Consider the following 14,602-nt stretch of genomic DNA (forward strand, 5'->3'; position numbering starts at 1 on the left):
TTTTTGCAAAATTAAAGTTTAACAAAACATATTAGATATACAACAACTAAAATTCTACATTTGATATAATTTGAAGAAATTAATTAATTCATTGATGGCTATTTTAGTATTGCTCCCAATGCACCTAACAATGATATTATAATTTCTATTTTACTGAGAAATCGTAATAGTAATCGCTAATAAATTAATTTTTACCTAAATTTATAAAGCCATTATTATTGTACCATAATACAAAGTGATAGTTATCATTATTTATACTCAAAATAATTAAAGTTAGATGAAGATTGTACTGGTTGTATAACAGGAAGACACAAGTGTTCAGTGTTTATTATTTTATCCATATGCCCAATTTATTTAAATTGTATTTTATTAAATAAATTGCATATTCTCCAAATTTTTAATGTATATCATACCTCATATTATGATGTTTTTGATGCCTATGAATGCATATATTTGAGTAATTTTTTGCGCATACAGTTCCGAGTCTTCATTATGAAATTGCTCACCCCAATTATTTTTTAATTGTCTATATATTGTATAATAATTAATGATAGTTTAATATGCGTACTCTAATCAATGACCCGATCCTTATATCAACAATAAACATTGTATTAAGTTAACGACTACTAGGAATATTTGATGAGTTGCAACGTAAGCAACAATATAGTATTCTATAAACCAACGATTAAGTCGTCACAAACAAACCGATACGAATTATGATCAAATTTCGTAGGTACAAAATAGCATAATACAATCTAACAAATATAAGTCAGTCGAATTAACACAGAATAGCGTGTTTCTTACTTTTTAGAACCGGATTCCATGTTTTTTAAATTGTTGTCGATGATTAGCGGATATGAAAATTCTTTCAACTTATATATCAAAGTCTACTTGACGATACTAATAATTGCTTTATGTTCACACGACAATACTGTCAAGTGATAACAATGGTTTAAGATAATTTAATCGGTTTTAATTTAATATTGTATTTTATAATTTGTTTAATACCTAATCAATTTATATTTACGTACCTTAGGTTTCATATAATAAAATGGTTAACTATTGTAGTGCCTATAATTGCACAAATTCAAGCGATATTAATAAAGGATTAATTTTCCATAAGTTCCTACTTAAATTATTTTAGAATATAATACCTATTTATTATTTGCTATTAAGTTTTTTCATTGATTTTACTTAAAACTTCAATTCTTAGTTTTTTTAATTAAAATACCTAATTATATATTAATACTAATACATTATTATATATTTTACAAAGTAAATTATTTTAAAATTACCATTTTGTATTAATTTAAATATTAAAATAAATGTACATGTGCACCTATGCAGACTGCTTTTTTATTGAATAATAATCCAATATCTACCAACAGCAAACATAATTTTATCCTGTTAAATCTAAAAACCTTTATAAAAAATATATATTTATAGTGATGTTTAATATATTTAATATGAGGGAAACATCTATTCTCTCCAATATAAATGCCACTAACGAATGTCTGTAATTATTAATAATTTTTAGTTTTTTGGTTCAGAAAATTAATTCTAATACTGACACTATATACATTCATTAGTACTTGATACGTGGTAGTTTAAGCCTTCAAGCTTAAAAATAATTATTTGATAACCAGTTTTGTTTTCAAACACATATTGCAACTATAAACTACATTACACGTATATTCTACACATGCATGACTGTACTAGTTTGTATACTTATACTTATACTTATAATACTGCATATTTACGTTTTCTAATAGTGTTACACATATCACATTTAAAAACAAAAGTGGATTTAAAACCATATTTAATTTCTTTAATAATTCGCATATCTTTAAAACTGCAGTCAAAAGGTTTATGACTATCAATCAATTTAATTGCATTAAATAAATGCGAAATATTCACAATTCTTCTTCCGAGTATATCTGCATCTGTATTTAAATTTTCTTTTAAAAGAGAGGTTGAAATATTTAAATCTGAAGGTTGAGATATATCGTCAAGTGGTAAAGCTAATATTTCATCTTCTTTAGAATCCAAACAAGTAACTTTTCCGTGCATATGTGGTTGAAAGGGAATACTTCCATATCAAAAAAAAAAAAAAAATATGTATATTATTATTAATATAATAAGAAATTATTCACCACAAATATAATAAATGTATTCAAAATATTTCCAATTATCGTATGTATACAATATAATAATATACTTTAAAAGTTTCAAGTACCCACGGGCCACAAATAATATTTTTAAATTACAACAAAATGGTACTTTCGGGTTATATCGACAACTGAAATATTTTCTACATTACTTGGTATAGACTTCCGGGTTATCTCGATTAACACAATTTTTAAATAAAAAAGTATAATGTTATATATTATAACATGGGCGGATAGGCTTACCGGGAAACCGGGCATTTCCCGGTGGGCCCTCCTTCATATTTTTGTAATGGGGCCCTTTATTATGTAATTACTTACGTTAGAAATTTGAATTTGAATTTTGTCTTTCTTACTTTGTCTGTAGTTTTCATCAACGCAGATATATTTCCCGGGTGCTTTTTACGTCTAGATAAAAGCACCTTTGTTTTTTTACCTTTCCTCCAATTTTTTAAATTATCCATTATAAATTATAATTCGAAAATAAAATTTCACCATGCAGTTGAGGAATGAAATTTCAAGTTCATACCTCGATGAGTAATGACAGAAATACTAGTTATATTATTATATTATTAGTTATAGTATTTGTACTATACAATTACAATAGGTATTATAGCCATAGCCGGTTTCCATACAGCCGTAGAAGATAATATTGGTATTATTATTATTATGATTCTAAAAATATTATATTATCGATACCGCAGGCGCCACACTAGTCTTAGTTGTGAAGTAGTGTGAGAGTGGTGGGGAGTAGCGCGAAATGTGACGCACGTACAGTAGTTGCAATCCGCAACGTCATTAAAACGGTGTTTTTCATAAATTAATTATTGTTTCCGGTCTCAAAAGGCTCATAAGCAGTATACAACTGTGGGATTTTGAATAATCGAATTTAAAATCTGTAAAAAGATTTAAATTTGCCGGTCTGTCTACTGGGGATTGATCGAACAGTTTTTTTAAATGATTAAAAATCTATTTATTATCAACGTTTAAAATTACAGATTTGTAATATTTAATTACTAGGCCAGTAATGAATTTAAAAAAAATCGCCTCGATCGATCTCTAGGGGACAGATTGACAATTTCAAAACTTTTTTCAGAGTCAAAATCCGACCTTCCTAACTTCTACAGTTTTATACCGCGTTAGGGTTGATATTTATATCAATGTTGAATCCCCTTAAGACCAATTTAGTCATATGGAGCCCAAATATGGCGTTGTGCAAAACCAACCCAAATTAAAACAATTGAAGCCTTTCAATCAATTTCCTTCCGCACAATAACGTCAGCTCCTTGGTATGTTTCTAACTATACCCTTCACAAAGACTTAAACATTGAATCAGTTGAAAACTTAGTTAAAACCCATTATAAAAAGTTTCACTCCAAATTACTTCGCCATCCAAATCCTCTGATTGCAAACCAATACTCAGCCACAATTCCAGATAACCCCCCTCGTCACCTCAAAAGACGATGGTTTCGCGACCTCCTAAACTGAAACACCATTCGTAGTCCTAACAGTTACACGTCAAAAGGGTCCTATCACTGGATAGATTCCTTTCACAAGTCTTCAAAGTCACTATATTATTGTTAACCTGTTTGCTTATTGTAATATGTTTATGTACAGATTGTAAATGTTATTTTATTAATAAAAAAAAAAAGGAAACAGAGATATATATGGGTTAGAATAACCGGGCGAATTGGTTCGTGTAAAGATACACTGGCAATTCTGGATCTTGGCCGGCGCACTGCCGTGCGCTCAGATTTTCTTTATTATTTACCGTTTATTAAGTTTATTCAAAATCCCAAAACAGCTGTTTGCAATGCTTGCATTACAGTAACTGACAGTTACTAACTGTTCATGAAAATGTCAGATAATACCATAGAATATAAATAAATAAATATTGAATATATATATATATATATATATTATTAAATTAATCTGTATACATAAATAGTGTGGTTTTGACATGTTTCTTCATTGAAAATCATTTGATGTAATTATTGATAATAGATATTTTAATTTACTATTTGCAAGACCTACTAGCAATGATAAGAAAAATAGTTCATATCGTTGTGAAATCAAATTGTATGAATCATTAAAATTAGTGAACTTAATGAACTATGTGAATTAAAGAATAGCTCATTTGAATTATTAATTTCAGTGAACTGCGAACAAATGAACTTTTCCTTAAATTGAACTGAAAATTCCTTCTCTAATAAGCGCAGACATACTAAACGATGATAAGCTGCCCTCCGTACTTAATCATTGATTAGCCATCTATCGATAGGTTATTAAAATACTGAGTCCTATTCAAACGGACGATAATATTAATTATTCAATATACTTTAAAATATCGTTTTAACTATTAAACCTGATAAGTAATACGAACTAATTTTTACTTTTTTTTACTATTGTTTATTAAAAACAATCGAATAGATATTTTTAACTATCGAAAAATTCGATAGTTTTCACTATAGTGCCCATCACTTGTCAATACGTACGTAGTTGAAAGTGAAGTGTTGCCGTTTGTGTGTATTGAATTTTCATTTGTTTTTTTGCACAAAGTTGTCTGAAAATGGCCGTTGCTGGAGAATCATTGAATTTGGCAAAAGGCGAGTATTGTGCATAATGCCTAGCATTGTTGATGTGTTGCCCATATCCATTATAATTTATTTTGTTTTATCATTTTCACAGATGTCAAACGAGCAATCGAACTGTTGGAAAAACTCCAAAAAAGTAATAAATATGTTGTTAATTTCTTTTACTTTTTTGAGTTAATCGATTTTCTGTTTTCATTAAGCTGGAGAAGTACCGGTGACCAAATTAGCTGCTCTGCAAAAAGTATTGCAGAGTGACTTTTTGTCATCAGTTCGGGAAGTTTATGAACATGTATATGAAACTGTTGACATACAAGGATCTCAAGTATGCAAAATATTTTACTTTCCAAAGAATAAAATTTTAAATCATTGTGTATTATATTATATTTTTGAATAGGATGTCCGGGCATCAGCAACAGCTAAAGCTACGGTTGCTGCATTTGCTGCTAGTGAAGGCCATGCCCATCCAAGAGTGGTTGAATTACCCAAAACAGAAGAAGGACTTGGATTTAATGTCATGGGAGGACGAGAACAGAATTCTCCTATCTATATATCTCGTATAATACCTAGTGGTGTAGCTGATAGACATGGTGGTCTAAAGCGAGGCGATCAGCTTCTATCAGTAAACGGAGTGGTTAGTTGAATCTCTGGTTTTTCTTAACTGATAATCTAATCATAATGTGATTGTTTTAATTTAAAATTTACTTTTATAGTGTGTAGAAGGTGAAAATCATGAAAAAGCTGTAGAGTTGCTTAAACAAGCTCAAGGATCTGTAAAGCTAGTTGTTAGATATACACCAAAAGTTTTGGAAGAAATGGAAATGCGATTTGATAAACAACGTGCTGCTCGAAGAAAGCAACAAAATTAATAATAGATTGTCGTTGGTATGAACTGTAGTCAATATAACCATATATAGTATTAAATCAACTTAAGCACAGTATCTACTTAGTTTAAGAGTGATTTAAGTATTCTTTTAATTTTTATTAATTTACTTTAATTGATTCATTTGTTTATATTCTCTTATCAAAGAATTAATTTTTAAGATTTGAGTAAATTTTGTTTTTGTAATAACAATTGAGTTGAATATACTAATTTAATTAAATTATACAGTAAGTAACAATTTTATCATAAAATAAAATAATTCACTTAAATAATGTTTATTAGTTATAGAAATAATGACCTCCATATCTTCAAAATAATTGTAATTTTACGTTATATTGAAAAGTAGATGAATTTTTTGAAATTAGCACCTCAACTAGAAAATGTACATGCTTTAATAAAAATTGTTTCTATTCAATAAATATATTAACACATTAAATTACATTAATTTATAATTTTATTTTACTATTACCACTATTTGTTAAACATTTTTATTTGTTAAAAAATCCAGTATTATATATTAATTAATTAAACACTGTGTGGGATTTAATTTAATGATAAATGTCCTATCAAAATATGTTTAATACTAGTGTTGTTTGTAGTTATATATATTCTATTATTCATCATGGTATCACATATTAAGCAATTATTATTTCAATTTTAATCGTATTTTTGTGCATTCTATATTTGTTTTATATTTTAATAGCTCAGTGTATAGACATGAAGAAACCAGTAATTATAATTGATTTAAACAGTATAATGTATGTTATTATTTATTGTTTAACACTTACAAATTATAATGAGTAGTCACAACATTGAATTTATTTAGTGCATCATACATTAATTATATGGCCTAAAAAATATCCCAGGACCTATAATTTTATTTAGTACTAGCTAATCCAGCAAACTTCATACCACCTAACAGTCGATTCTTTAGTTTTTATTTTTTTTTTATACTTTTTCTGCTATTTGGGACACCGGGTCAGTTGGTAAGATAAAAAGAGAAAAAAGAAAGTTGATAAGTCAACAATTACATTATGTCAAAAAATAAAAATTATAAAACACTTAAAATTCTTTCAATAGTCACTAAAAAATCACAATGAAAATTACAATTTCATATTTCTTATTATGATACCAACTTTTTATATTTCTTTTTGTTTGATTACTTGGCGCGTAAACAAACAGAGCAAATGGTTTTCGAACACGGGAACAGTTAACAAACAATTGACCATGCGAGAAACATGGGTTTTCTAGATTAATACCACAAACACTTAATGACTGTCCCTGTGATTTGTTTATAGTCATAGTGAAAGCAAGCCGTACTGGAAACTGGTCGTTTTATAAAGATCACATATATAGAAATATACAATGTACCAAAAATAAAGTTTATAAGGTTCGTGTAATAACAATTGTCATAAACCGGGGAGGAGCCAGTGTTTCCCAACTTTTAATAAACCGTGAACGTGTATTTAAAACACAATATCATCTAATTTCTGAGTACAAAATAGTAAATAAAAACGTACTATTTACTGATTTTAGCATTTGATCATCGGACAAAGAATTGCCGACTTTTTAAAATTTCTTAGAGTGGGACAGTGGCGTATTTTCAATTTTTCTGGGGGAGCCCACAGTTATATATATATATATTATTATACATAATTAATATAAACTATATATTATATTGTAATAGTTACGTCCTTATGCAGTTTTTGGAGGAAGTTGAACTAAATATATAATGTAATAATTGTAGTATTATGTAATATTATATATATGTACCTAGATATTGTATTTAGCATTATATATTATAAAGTATTATAAAATAAATTCCAGTTGTTTCAATTTTTTGGTCAACTCTTCTATCACTTTATCAACAGTAATTTCAACTTCCCTGTGAATGTTTAACATAGCCAATTCTGCAAATATGTAAGACTTGTTAATTTTTTATTTTTTGGAGTGGTTCTGGGAGGGTCCAGTACCCCTGGACCCCCCGTAAATACGCCACTGGAGTGGGGCATTTGCCATAGTATGCTCTCCCCAAATAATACGGTCTTAGAAGATTATCTTCTGACTGCGGATTATAATATAATCTATTTCGTTGTCTGTGTTAATATAGTTATTATCAGTAGTTAACGTTCAGCCATCGAGGTATATAAATGCGGGTACACACTGGAGCTTTTAGCTGTAATGTAACGCCATAATGTAACTGTAATGCTCAAATGTGAACGGTGTTACTGTAACATTCGTGCGCGTTTGGCTCGCGACGCCGTCGATCCATCAGAGTGTCGGTATTTTGACGAACATCAAAGGAATGTTACATTACGACACGACGCTAGTGTGTACGGTAAACTAGTTGCTCGCAGCGAATCGCCCTGATCGCTGTTCCTCATCAGTACTTTTACATGACTCAATTACATTTTATCAATAAGTGTTTTATTTAAATTAATTAATTTGAAATGAATTGGAATAACGAAAAAGTGTTAGACCTCATTGAATGCTACAAAAATAAACCGGTGTAACAGGCGATTATTACCCCCCTCACAATTTTTTACTGGGAGGTATTAATCGCCTGAGGTAATAATTACCTACAGCAACAGGCAATTATTACCCCCCCCTCCCCCCATAATTTTTTACTAGGGGGTATTAATCACCTGAGGTAATAATTGCCTACAGCAACAGGCGATTATTACCCCCTTCACAATTTTTTACCGGGGGGTATTAATCGCCTGAAATAATAATCGCCTAATATTAATACCCCCAGTAAAAAATTGTGGGGGAGGTAATAATCACCTGTGACACCGGTACTATGGTTCCCAAAGGATCCAAAGTATTACAACAAATTTGCGAAAATGCGTGGGATGATTTGGCCAAAGAAATGAAAATTACACCAGATGAATGCAGGAAAAAAATAACCAGCCTTAATGCATCATTTCGACGAGAAAAAATGAAGACAAAAAATAGTCAGAGAACAGGCACAGGTAATTATAAAACTATTTTTATAAATATTAAAATAATCAAAATATTTCGTTTTATTACGTTATTTAGAATCAAAACGTTATAACATTTTGTGTTAATTGTAGTTTAAAATTAAAATGTTTTGAAACTTTTATGTTATTAACAATTAACACGTTATCAAACTTTTTTGTTTAACAGTACACGATGTGAACTAACTCGAGAACAAACTATGAATAACTGATAGATAGACCGGCGAACAACTTAATACACGGTAGCACTCGTACACACTGGTCGTGTAACATTGTAACATTCAGGCGAGCACGAACGTGCTCATTACGGCTAAATGCTCCGGTGTGTACCCGCCTTAAGCTATACCTAGTTAGTATAGTTTATATATCTCGATGCGTTCAGCACAGATGAACGTCATACCATAGAATATAAGTGACTCTACCACAGAATACATTTTATAAAAAATAATAAATCTATTTTATTTATTCTGTGATATCACCATCAAAACAAACGACGACTCCTGTGATAAAATACGGTTATGGTGATATTGTAACAACAACACGGGTGATTAGAATTTAGAGCTGTAGCAATCTGCGGGTTTAAACGTTACAGCAATTTCGAATACGGTTAATGGAGTGAACGATTATGAATTTATTGTTTAGCAGTGAATCGAGTTATTTAATATCTGCTACCGATCGGAGCTATCCAAAATTATGCTGTCAAGGTGCAATTTTCATGCTATCATGTCGACCAACGTGAGGTTCAGCACGTACGGACTGCGCCGGTTGTTTATATCGTGTCTAAATCAGAAGAGTGTCACAGCCTGCCGTTGGTCCAAACAACAGTGGTATCTGAGCCATGGCCGAGATTCTTGCCAGAACTTCAAACTGTCTAGATTTTATTCTCATAGTCGACAACCACTTGCAGCAACACCCCCGCCAAGTATAGATGATGACAAATCGCAAAGTATCTTCCAAAGGTTCAAGAATATGGCTAAAAAGTACTGGTATGTTGTGCTCCCTGTCCATTTGGTGACTTCTACATTGTGGTTTGGTTCATTTTACTTTATTGCTAGCAGTGGAGTTAACATACCAGCTCTAATGGAATCATTAGGTTTTCCTGAATGGATCATTGATAAAGTTAAAAATGGCAACTCGCGGACCAGTTATTTATTGATTGCCTACGGCCTATATAAAATATTTACACCATTAAGATACATGGTAACGTTAGGCGGCACAGGTATGACCATACGTTATTTACGAAGTCTAGGATATGTTGTTGGTGATTCCAGCTGCCTCAAAAAGCCATAAAAAAAAATACATATTTTAGTATTTATAAGATTGTTTAAATATGTCAATGAATTGATGTTAAAATATATTGTTAAAATGTTATATTGCAGTACATTAAATTGTATAATATTTATAATATATTATTTTATTTGTCTTTATTATTATAGAGTTAATAAATAATCATCAGTCCTTAAATATATTAATAATTTCATTACTCCAAGGATTAGTGAATGTTTGAAAATAGTTAATTCTTCTGTTTAACAGTAAATAACTTATTTAAAAACTATGAATACTCAATTTCTGGTAATAAATATTGGTTATGTTGTCATTTTTTAGACATTTTGCTGAATTAATTATATCATAATTAATAGTTCTGATAGTTGATTTATAGGGATACTTTTCCTTTTATAACTTTGATTATATAAATAAACTCTAATTTAAATACTATTGTGATGTTATAAGTAAAATGAAAAATGAAGTTGACAAAATAATAGGTAGGAAAAATATACAATAAAAATAAATATGATACAGTTTAAAGAAGTCTGAATATAGTATGATCATTATTTTATAAATCAATACAAATATTATTATGATTATTATTTAATTAATCTAGTCTTGTTGAATAAATATTAAGAAAATATTTTATTTATAAACGAAGAAAATCAGATGCACACCTTATAAATATGTATCTAATAACAGTTATTAATAAATCATTCATAAGTTTGGAATTAATTTTAATTCAAAGAAACTTAGATTCTCCTTGTGAAAATCTGCAATTGAGCTGACTGGCTTTCTTCAATATTGACTTTTTTTGAGCATTGTCAAATTTGTTACTTTGTAGATCAATTTCTCTACTAAAAGGTCTTCTCTCATTAGGTAATTCATCTTTATTTTTTTCCTGAGACAAAATAAGAATACAAATATTTAATATTGGAATATTAATAACAGAAACAATAAAAAAAAATTTAAACCTAAGCTTTATATGTTAACATTAAGCAAAGAGATTGAATCACACATAAGGAGAATTTAATTACATTTTTTAGTAAAATTAAAAAAAATTATTACACAAGTAAACCATAATATTGAATAAGTTTCCATTATACTTGAGATATTTTTTTAGGGACCTAGGAAACATACAAAACCTAAACATTTAGGACATAAACCTAACCTAACCTAAAGGACAGTTATGCCTCTGTAGTCTCTATTTTTTTTATGATTATATAAGTTGTGTACCTAATAATATCTAGAGGAAAGTTCTGTATAACTGAATCACATTATGAACATTATAAAAGACCTATTCTTTTAACTACATAATTAAATTATTACAGCTCTAATAAAATTGCCAATTAAAATATTAGCAATGGCTATATATATATACATCCATCAGATAACAAAACCAAAAATGATACTTTTGATTTTATGAAATGTACCTTCTTAAGTTTTTTTAGTTTTTCTTGATGCATTTCTAATAAAGAATAAGGTTTTCGTTTTTCTGATGATTCTGCTAGCTGTTCTTCCATTTGTTCATCACGTTTTTGAATTGCAATCAGTTTCAAAGTGTCTATACTAGTTTCTTTGGCAGTTTTTGGTTCTTGAACTTTACGTTCTTTGTCTAATGGCGTGTCGGTCCATTCAGATCGGTTACTCATGTCTGGAGCTTCACTTTTTCTGAATTTCCTAGCACCTAAACCTAAGTTGGCAGCTTTTTCAGGAGGCAACTCTAACATCCATTTTTCTCTAGCTGTCTGGTGTTTACTTTCTTCATATATCTAAAAATTTGTGAATCATTATTTAATAATGTTGAAAGGCTAGTACAATACTCAAATACAATTTAATTATACAATGAAATAAACATACTTCTCCAGCAAATTTTCTTTTCATATAATTGGCACGCAATTCCAATTGTTTCTGTATGAAAAGTTGCTCAGAGTCTGAAGCTATTAATTCTGCAGGCAATGGACCAAAACCTAAATCATTATCATCAATTGGTTTACTTTCTTCTTCAATTTTATAATCTAAAGGCAATGATGGACCAGGTACTCGTTTCTGGGGTACCAAGTGTGGTGGTAAACTGGGCCCATATGAATGATTTGATTCACTAGTTGGTATATTGGCCTCATCAGATTCACTGTTTGATAGATTAGTTGGTAGTATAGGACCAATGGGCTTGGTGTCTTTTGAAATATTTACAACGGATGTCAGTGATTTTGGTTGAAAACTGCTTTTTAATGGAACTATCGGAATATGATATTCTTCTTTCTTGAATTTGTGTTTATGTTTTGAATGTTTGTGTTTCTTGTGTTTTTTATGTTCTTTACCCATTGTTAATAATTATTAAAATTTATCAGTTTCGAAACTCTTAATAGTCATAAAAATCGCCAGTATAAGTTTGAACAGAACATTTAGAAGTTTGATTATATCCAAAACTTTATTTCAATTAAATAGTTTTTAAAATACGTACGAAATTATTGTTGAAACTCAAGTAATATTCATAAACATTAAACTATGATAACAGCTTATTGTTGAGGGTCTGTCTATACGCAGTTGATTAGATAAACACCGTCGTTATCATTTTGTTGTTATCAAAAATAAAATTGTTATCATAAATAAATAAATATAAATATAAATAATTTTATCATCAATTATAAATTTATAATAAATGAATTACATTATTATATATGTTACAATGCAGTGGCGTATCTAGGATTTTTTTCTAGGAGATGATAACTATTTTGTACATTTGGAGCCAAGGGGACAAATATCTTTTAGGAAGATCTTGTTATCATACTTTTCCAGTTTCCGTAAAGTGCACTTTTATATAACATGATTTTATTTAAAACTATACCAACATTAATAATATTATACATTTATTTTCATAATAAGTATAAGTTAGATCACAAAATAATGTCAAAATTCTGTTCACCAATCGGTTAATTTTAAACGAGACACGATTACACGAAAGGACTGAGAGCAAATGTGAACACTGAACACATGGTTTACGCACTATCGCTAATATAGTATAAATTAAATAATTACAGATATAATTGATTAATATATCCTATATAAACTAACCATGAACATTAAGATATTAAATAATAATAATAATAATTCATCATAATTATCTAATATTCACGATTTTCTTGAAACTAATAATAACTATATTGTCTATAACTGTCTATGTCTATTATTAACTTCTATTGATAACGGATTGATGGAATACTAAGAAATACTAAGAACCATTACGGACTTACGGCTCAAGCGTTTAAAAGAAAAATAAGAAAAGTGAAATGAATAAAAAAAAAGGTTCTGGGGGTGATATATCACCTAGATCACCCCCCGTAAATACGCCACTGTTACAATGTAAATAAATTATCTATTGCGAATTTTCGCTATGGGTATAATAGTTTAGATGAAAACGAACAAATAGTAATACATTATAAGTAAATAATTAAAATAAATATATACAATTCAAAGTCAATCTGAAAATTTAAAACACAAATCTTCGAAAATACGAAAGTGTTTACATAAATTACTATTTTAAAAAAATTATAATTCATAAATTCTTTGATGTAACTTTTTAAAAATAATATTTAATGACTTAATTATATCATACATATTTTTAGTAGGGGAGGCTATAGCCCTCTCTTTCTCCCCCTTAGCACCATGCCTTAGCTTAGATCATGTATTAGGATAGCCTTACTGGGAATTTCCTTGTGGCCTTTTTTCGTATTTTCTCAATACCATTGAGTCATTGAGGCCCTTTTTTAAATTTCCTGGTCGTTCATTATGAGCCATGGGCGAGGTCTAAGATCTATACGCTGAACATGAGAAATTAAAGTATAAAGTCACGCCCATTGTAATAGACCATAGGCGTGCGCAGACTTTATTCGCAGGTTATGCAATAAGAAATATAGGGCCCCTCACAAATAAATTTTCTAATCTTTCCTTAATTAATTTGTATTTTCTTTTAACGCATATAAGATTCAAGTCACAATCTAAGTTTTTGCATATATACTACGTAGCTTCTTTACTTCCCTTAGAATCTAAAATCACACATAATTTTACAGTAGAATATTAAACAATGCACTGTAGAAATAAGTAGTTTGAAATTTGATTTATATTTATTAAAAAAAAATTTATTATTTATTTAAGATCAAGTATGTACTATATTGAATGCTTTTGAATAATTTTAACATATTTATAATGTTGTTATTTTATAGAGAGTACTTAAAATCTAAAGTTCAAGTCTTCTTTTTATCGGCACACATGCTTTGAATTCATCTATTACATCTTCAATATTGATTTCTGATGCCATCTTTTGCTCGATAAATATTAACATCAGTGAATCAAGACGTTCTTGTAACATAGTGTTTCTAAGTTTAGACTTTACAATAGACAATTTAGAAAAATCCCTCTCACACGAGCAGCTTGTCACAGGTATTGTTGCAAATTGTGTTAAAGCTTTATTGAAGTTAAAAAATATTGTTTTCCGGTCGTTTTCTGATAACCAATTCAGCCATACTACAGTTGTTTTAGTTGATAACCCTCTAATAGAAGTTCTATCAGACATATTTGTAATGAGCTTAATTTCAGACTCAAATGTAGTATTCAAATTAAATTTTTCCTTCAATATTGAAATATCATTACTCTCAAGCTTTAATTGATTTAAATTTCCTGTGGCGGTAATTAAATTTAAAGTTTAATATGGTTTAATAA

The 14,602-nt window shown here is 29.1% G+C and overlaps 3 protein-coding genes across 3 annotated transcripts; 2 read left to right on the top strand and 1 right to left on the bottom strand.

Moving 5' to 3' along the window:
• The first annotated feature begins 4,549 nt into the window (after positions 1–4,549).
• Positions 4,550–5,719, top strand: LOC112684161 (protein lin-7 homolog C). The gene is made up of 5 exons (XM_025555515.1): positions 4,550–4,771; positions 4,854–4,895; positions 4,960–5,081; positions 5,154–5,390; positions 5,470–5,719. Exons 1-5 carry the CDS (start codon positions 4,735–4,737, stop codon positions 5,623–5,625), a joined length of 594 nt encoding a protein of 197 aa, XP_025411300.1. The 5' UTR covers positions 4,550–4,734; the 3' UTR covers positions 5,626–5,719.
• A 3,427-nt stretch (positions 5,720–9,146) lies between these two features.
• Positions 9,147–10,024, top strand: LOC112684156 (protein FAM210A). Its single transcript, XM_025555511.1, has one exon. It carries the CDS (start codon positions 9,311–9,313, stop codon positions 9,905–9,907), a length of 597 nt encoding a protein of 198 aa, XP_025411296.1. The 5' UTR covers positions 9,147–9,310; the 3' UTR covers positions 9,908–10,024.
• A 485-nt stretch (positions 10,025–10,509) lies between these two features.
• On the bottom strand, positions 10,510–12,386 carry LOC112684157 (GPALPP motifs-containing protein 1). Its single transcript, XM_025555512.1, has 3 exons — positions 11,744–12,386; positions 11,317–11,655; positions 10,510–10,784 (listed from the first exon to the last, which is right to left on the bottom strand). Exons 1-3 carry the CDS (start codon positions 12,206–12,208, stop codon positions 10,626–10,628), a joined length of 963 nt encoding a protein of 320 aa, XP_025411297.1. The 5' UTR covers positions 12,209–12,386; the 3' UTR covers positions 10,510–10,625.
• Between the last annotated feature and the right edge of the window lie 2,216 nt (positions 12,387–14,602).

This window comes from Sipha flava, unplaced genomic scaffold, assembly GCF_003268045.1.
Source record: "Sipha flava isolate LNK unplaced genomic scaffold, YSA_version1 242_pilon_pilon, whole genome shotgun sequence".
In the NCBI taxonomy this organism is placed as follows: domain Eukaryota; kingdom Metazoa; phylum Arthropoda; class Insecta; order Hemiptera; family Aphididae; genus Sipha; species Sipha flava.

What these genes read in the sequence shown, in the direction of transcription:
- LOC112684161 (XM_025555515.1), top strand. Translation starts at nt 4,735, where the DNA reads ATGGCCGTTGCTGGAGAATCATTGAATTTGGCAAAAG. An exon ending in ATCATTGAATTTGGCAAAAG is followed by an intron (nt 4,772 to 4,853) that starts GCGAGTATTGTG and finishes TCATTTTCACAG; the next exon opens with ATGTCAAACGAGCAATCGAA. An exon ending in TTGACATACAAGGATCTCAA is followed by an intron (nt 5,082 to 5,153) that starts GTATGCAAAATA and finishes ATTTTTGAATAG; the next exon opens with GATGTCCGGGCATCAGCAAC.
- LOC112684156 (XM_025555511.1), top strand. Translation starts at nt 9,311, where the DNA reads ATGCTGTCAAGGTGCAATTTTCATGCTATCATGTCGACCAACGTGAGG.
- LOC112684157 (XM_025555512.1), bottom strand. Translation starts at nt 12,208, where the DNA reads ATGGGTAAAGAACATAAAAAACACAAGAAACACAAACATTCAAAACAT. An exon ending in AAAGAAAATTTGCTGGAGAA is followed by an intron (nt 11,656 to 11,743) that starts GTATGTTTATTT and finishes ACAAATTTTTAG; the next exon opens with ATATATGAAGAAAGTAAACA. An exon ending in AACTAAAAAAACTTAAGAAG is followed by an intron (nt 10,785 to 11,316) that starts GTACATTTCATA and finishes ATTTTGTCTCAG; the next exon opens with GAAAAAAATAAAGATGAATT.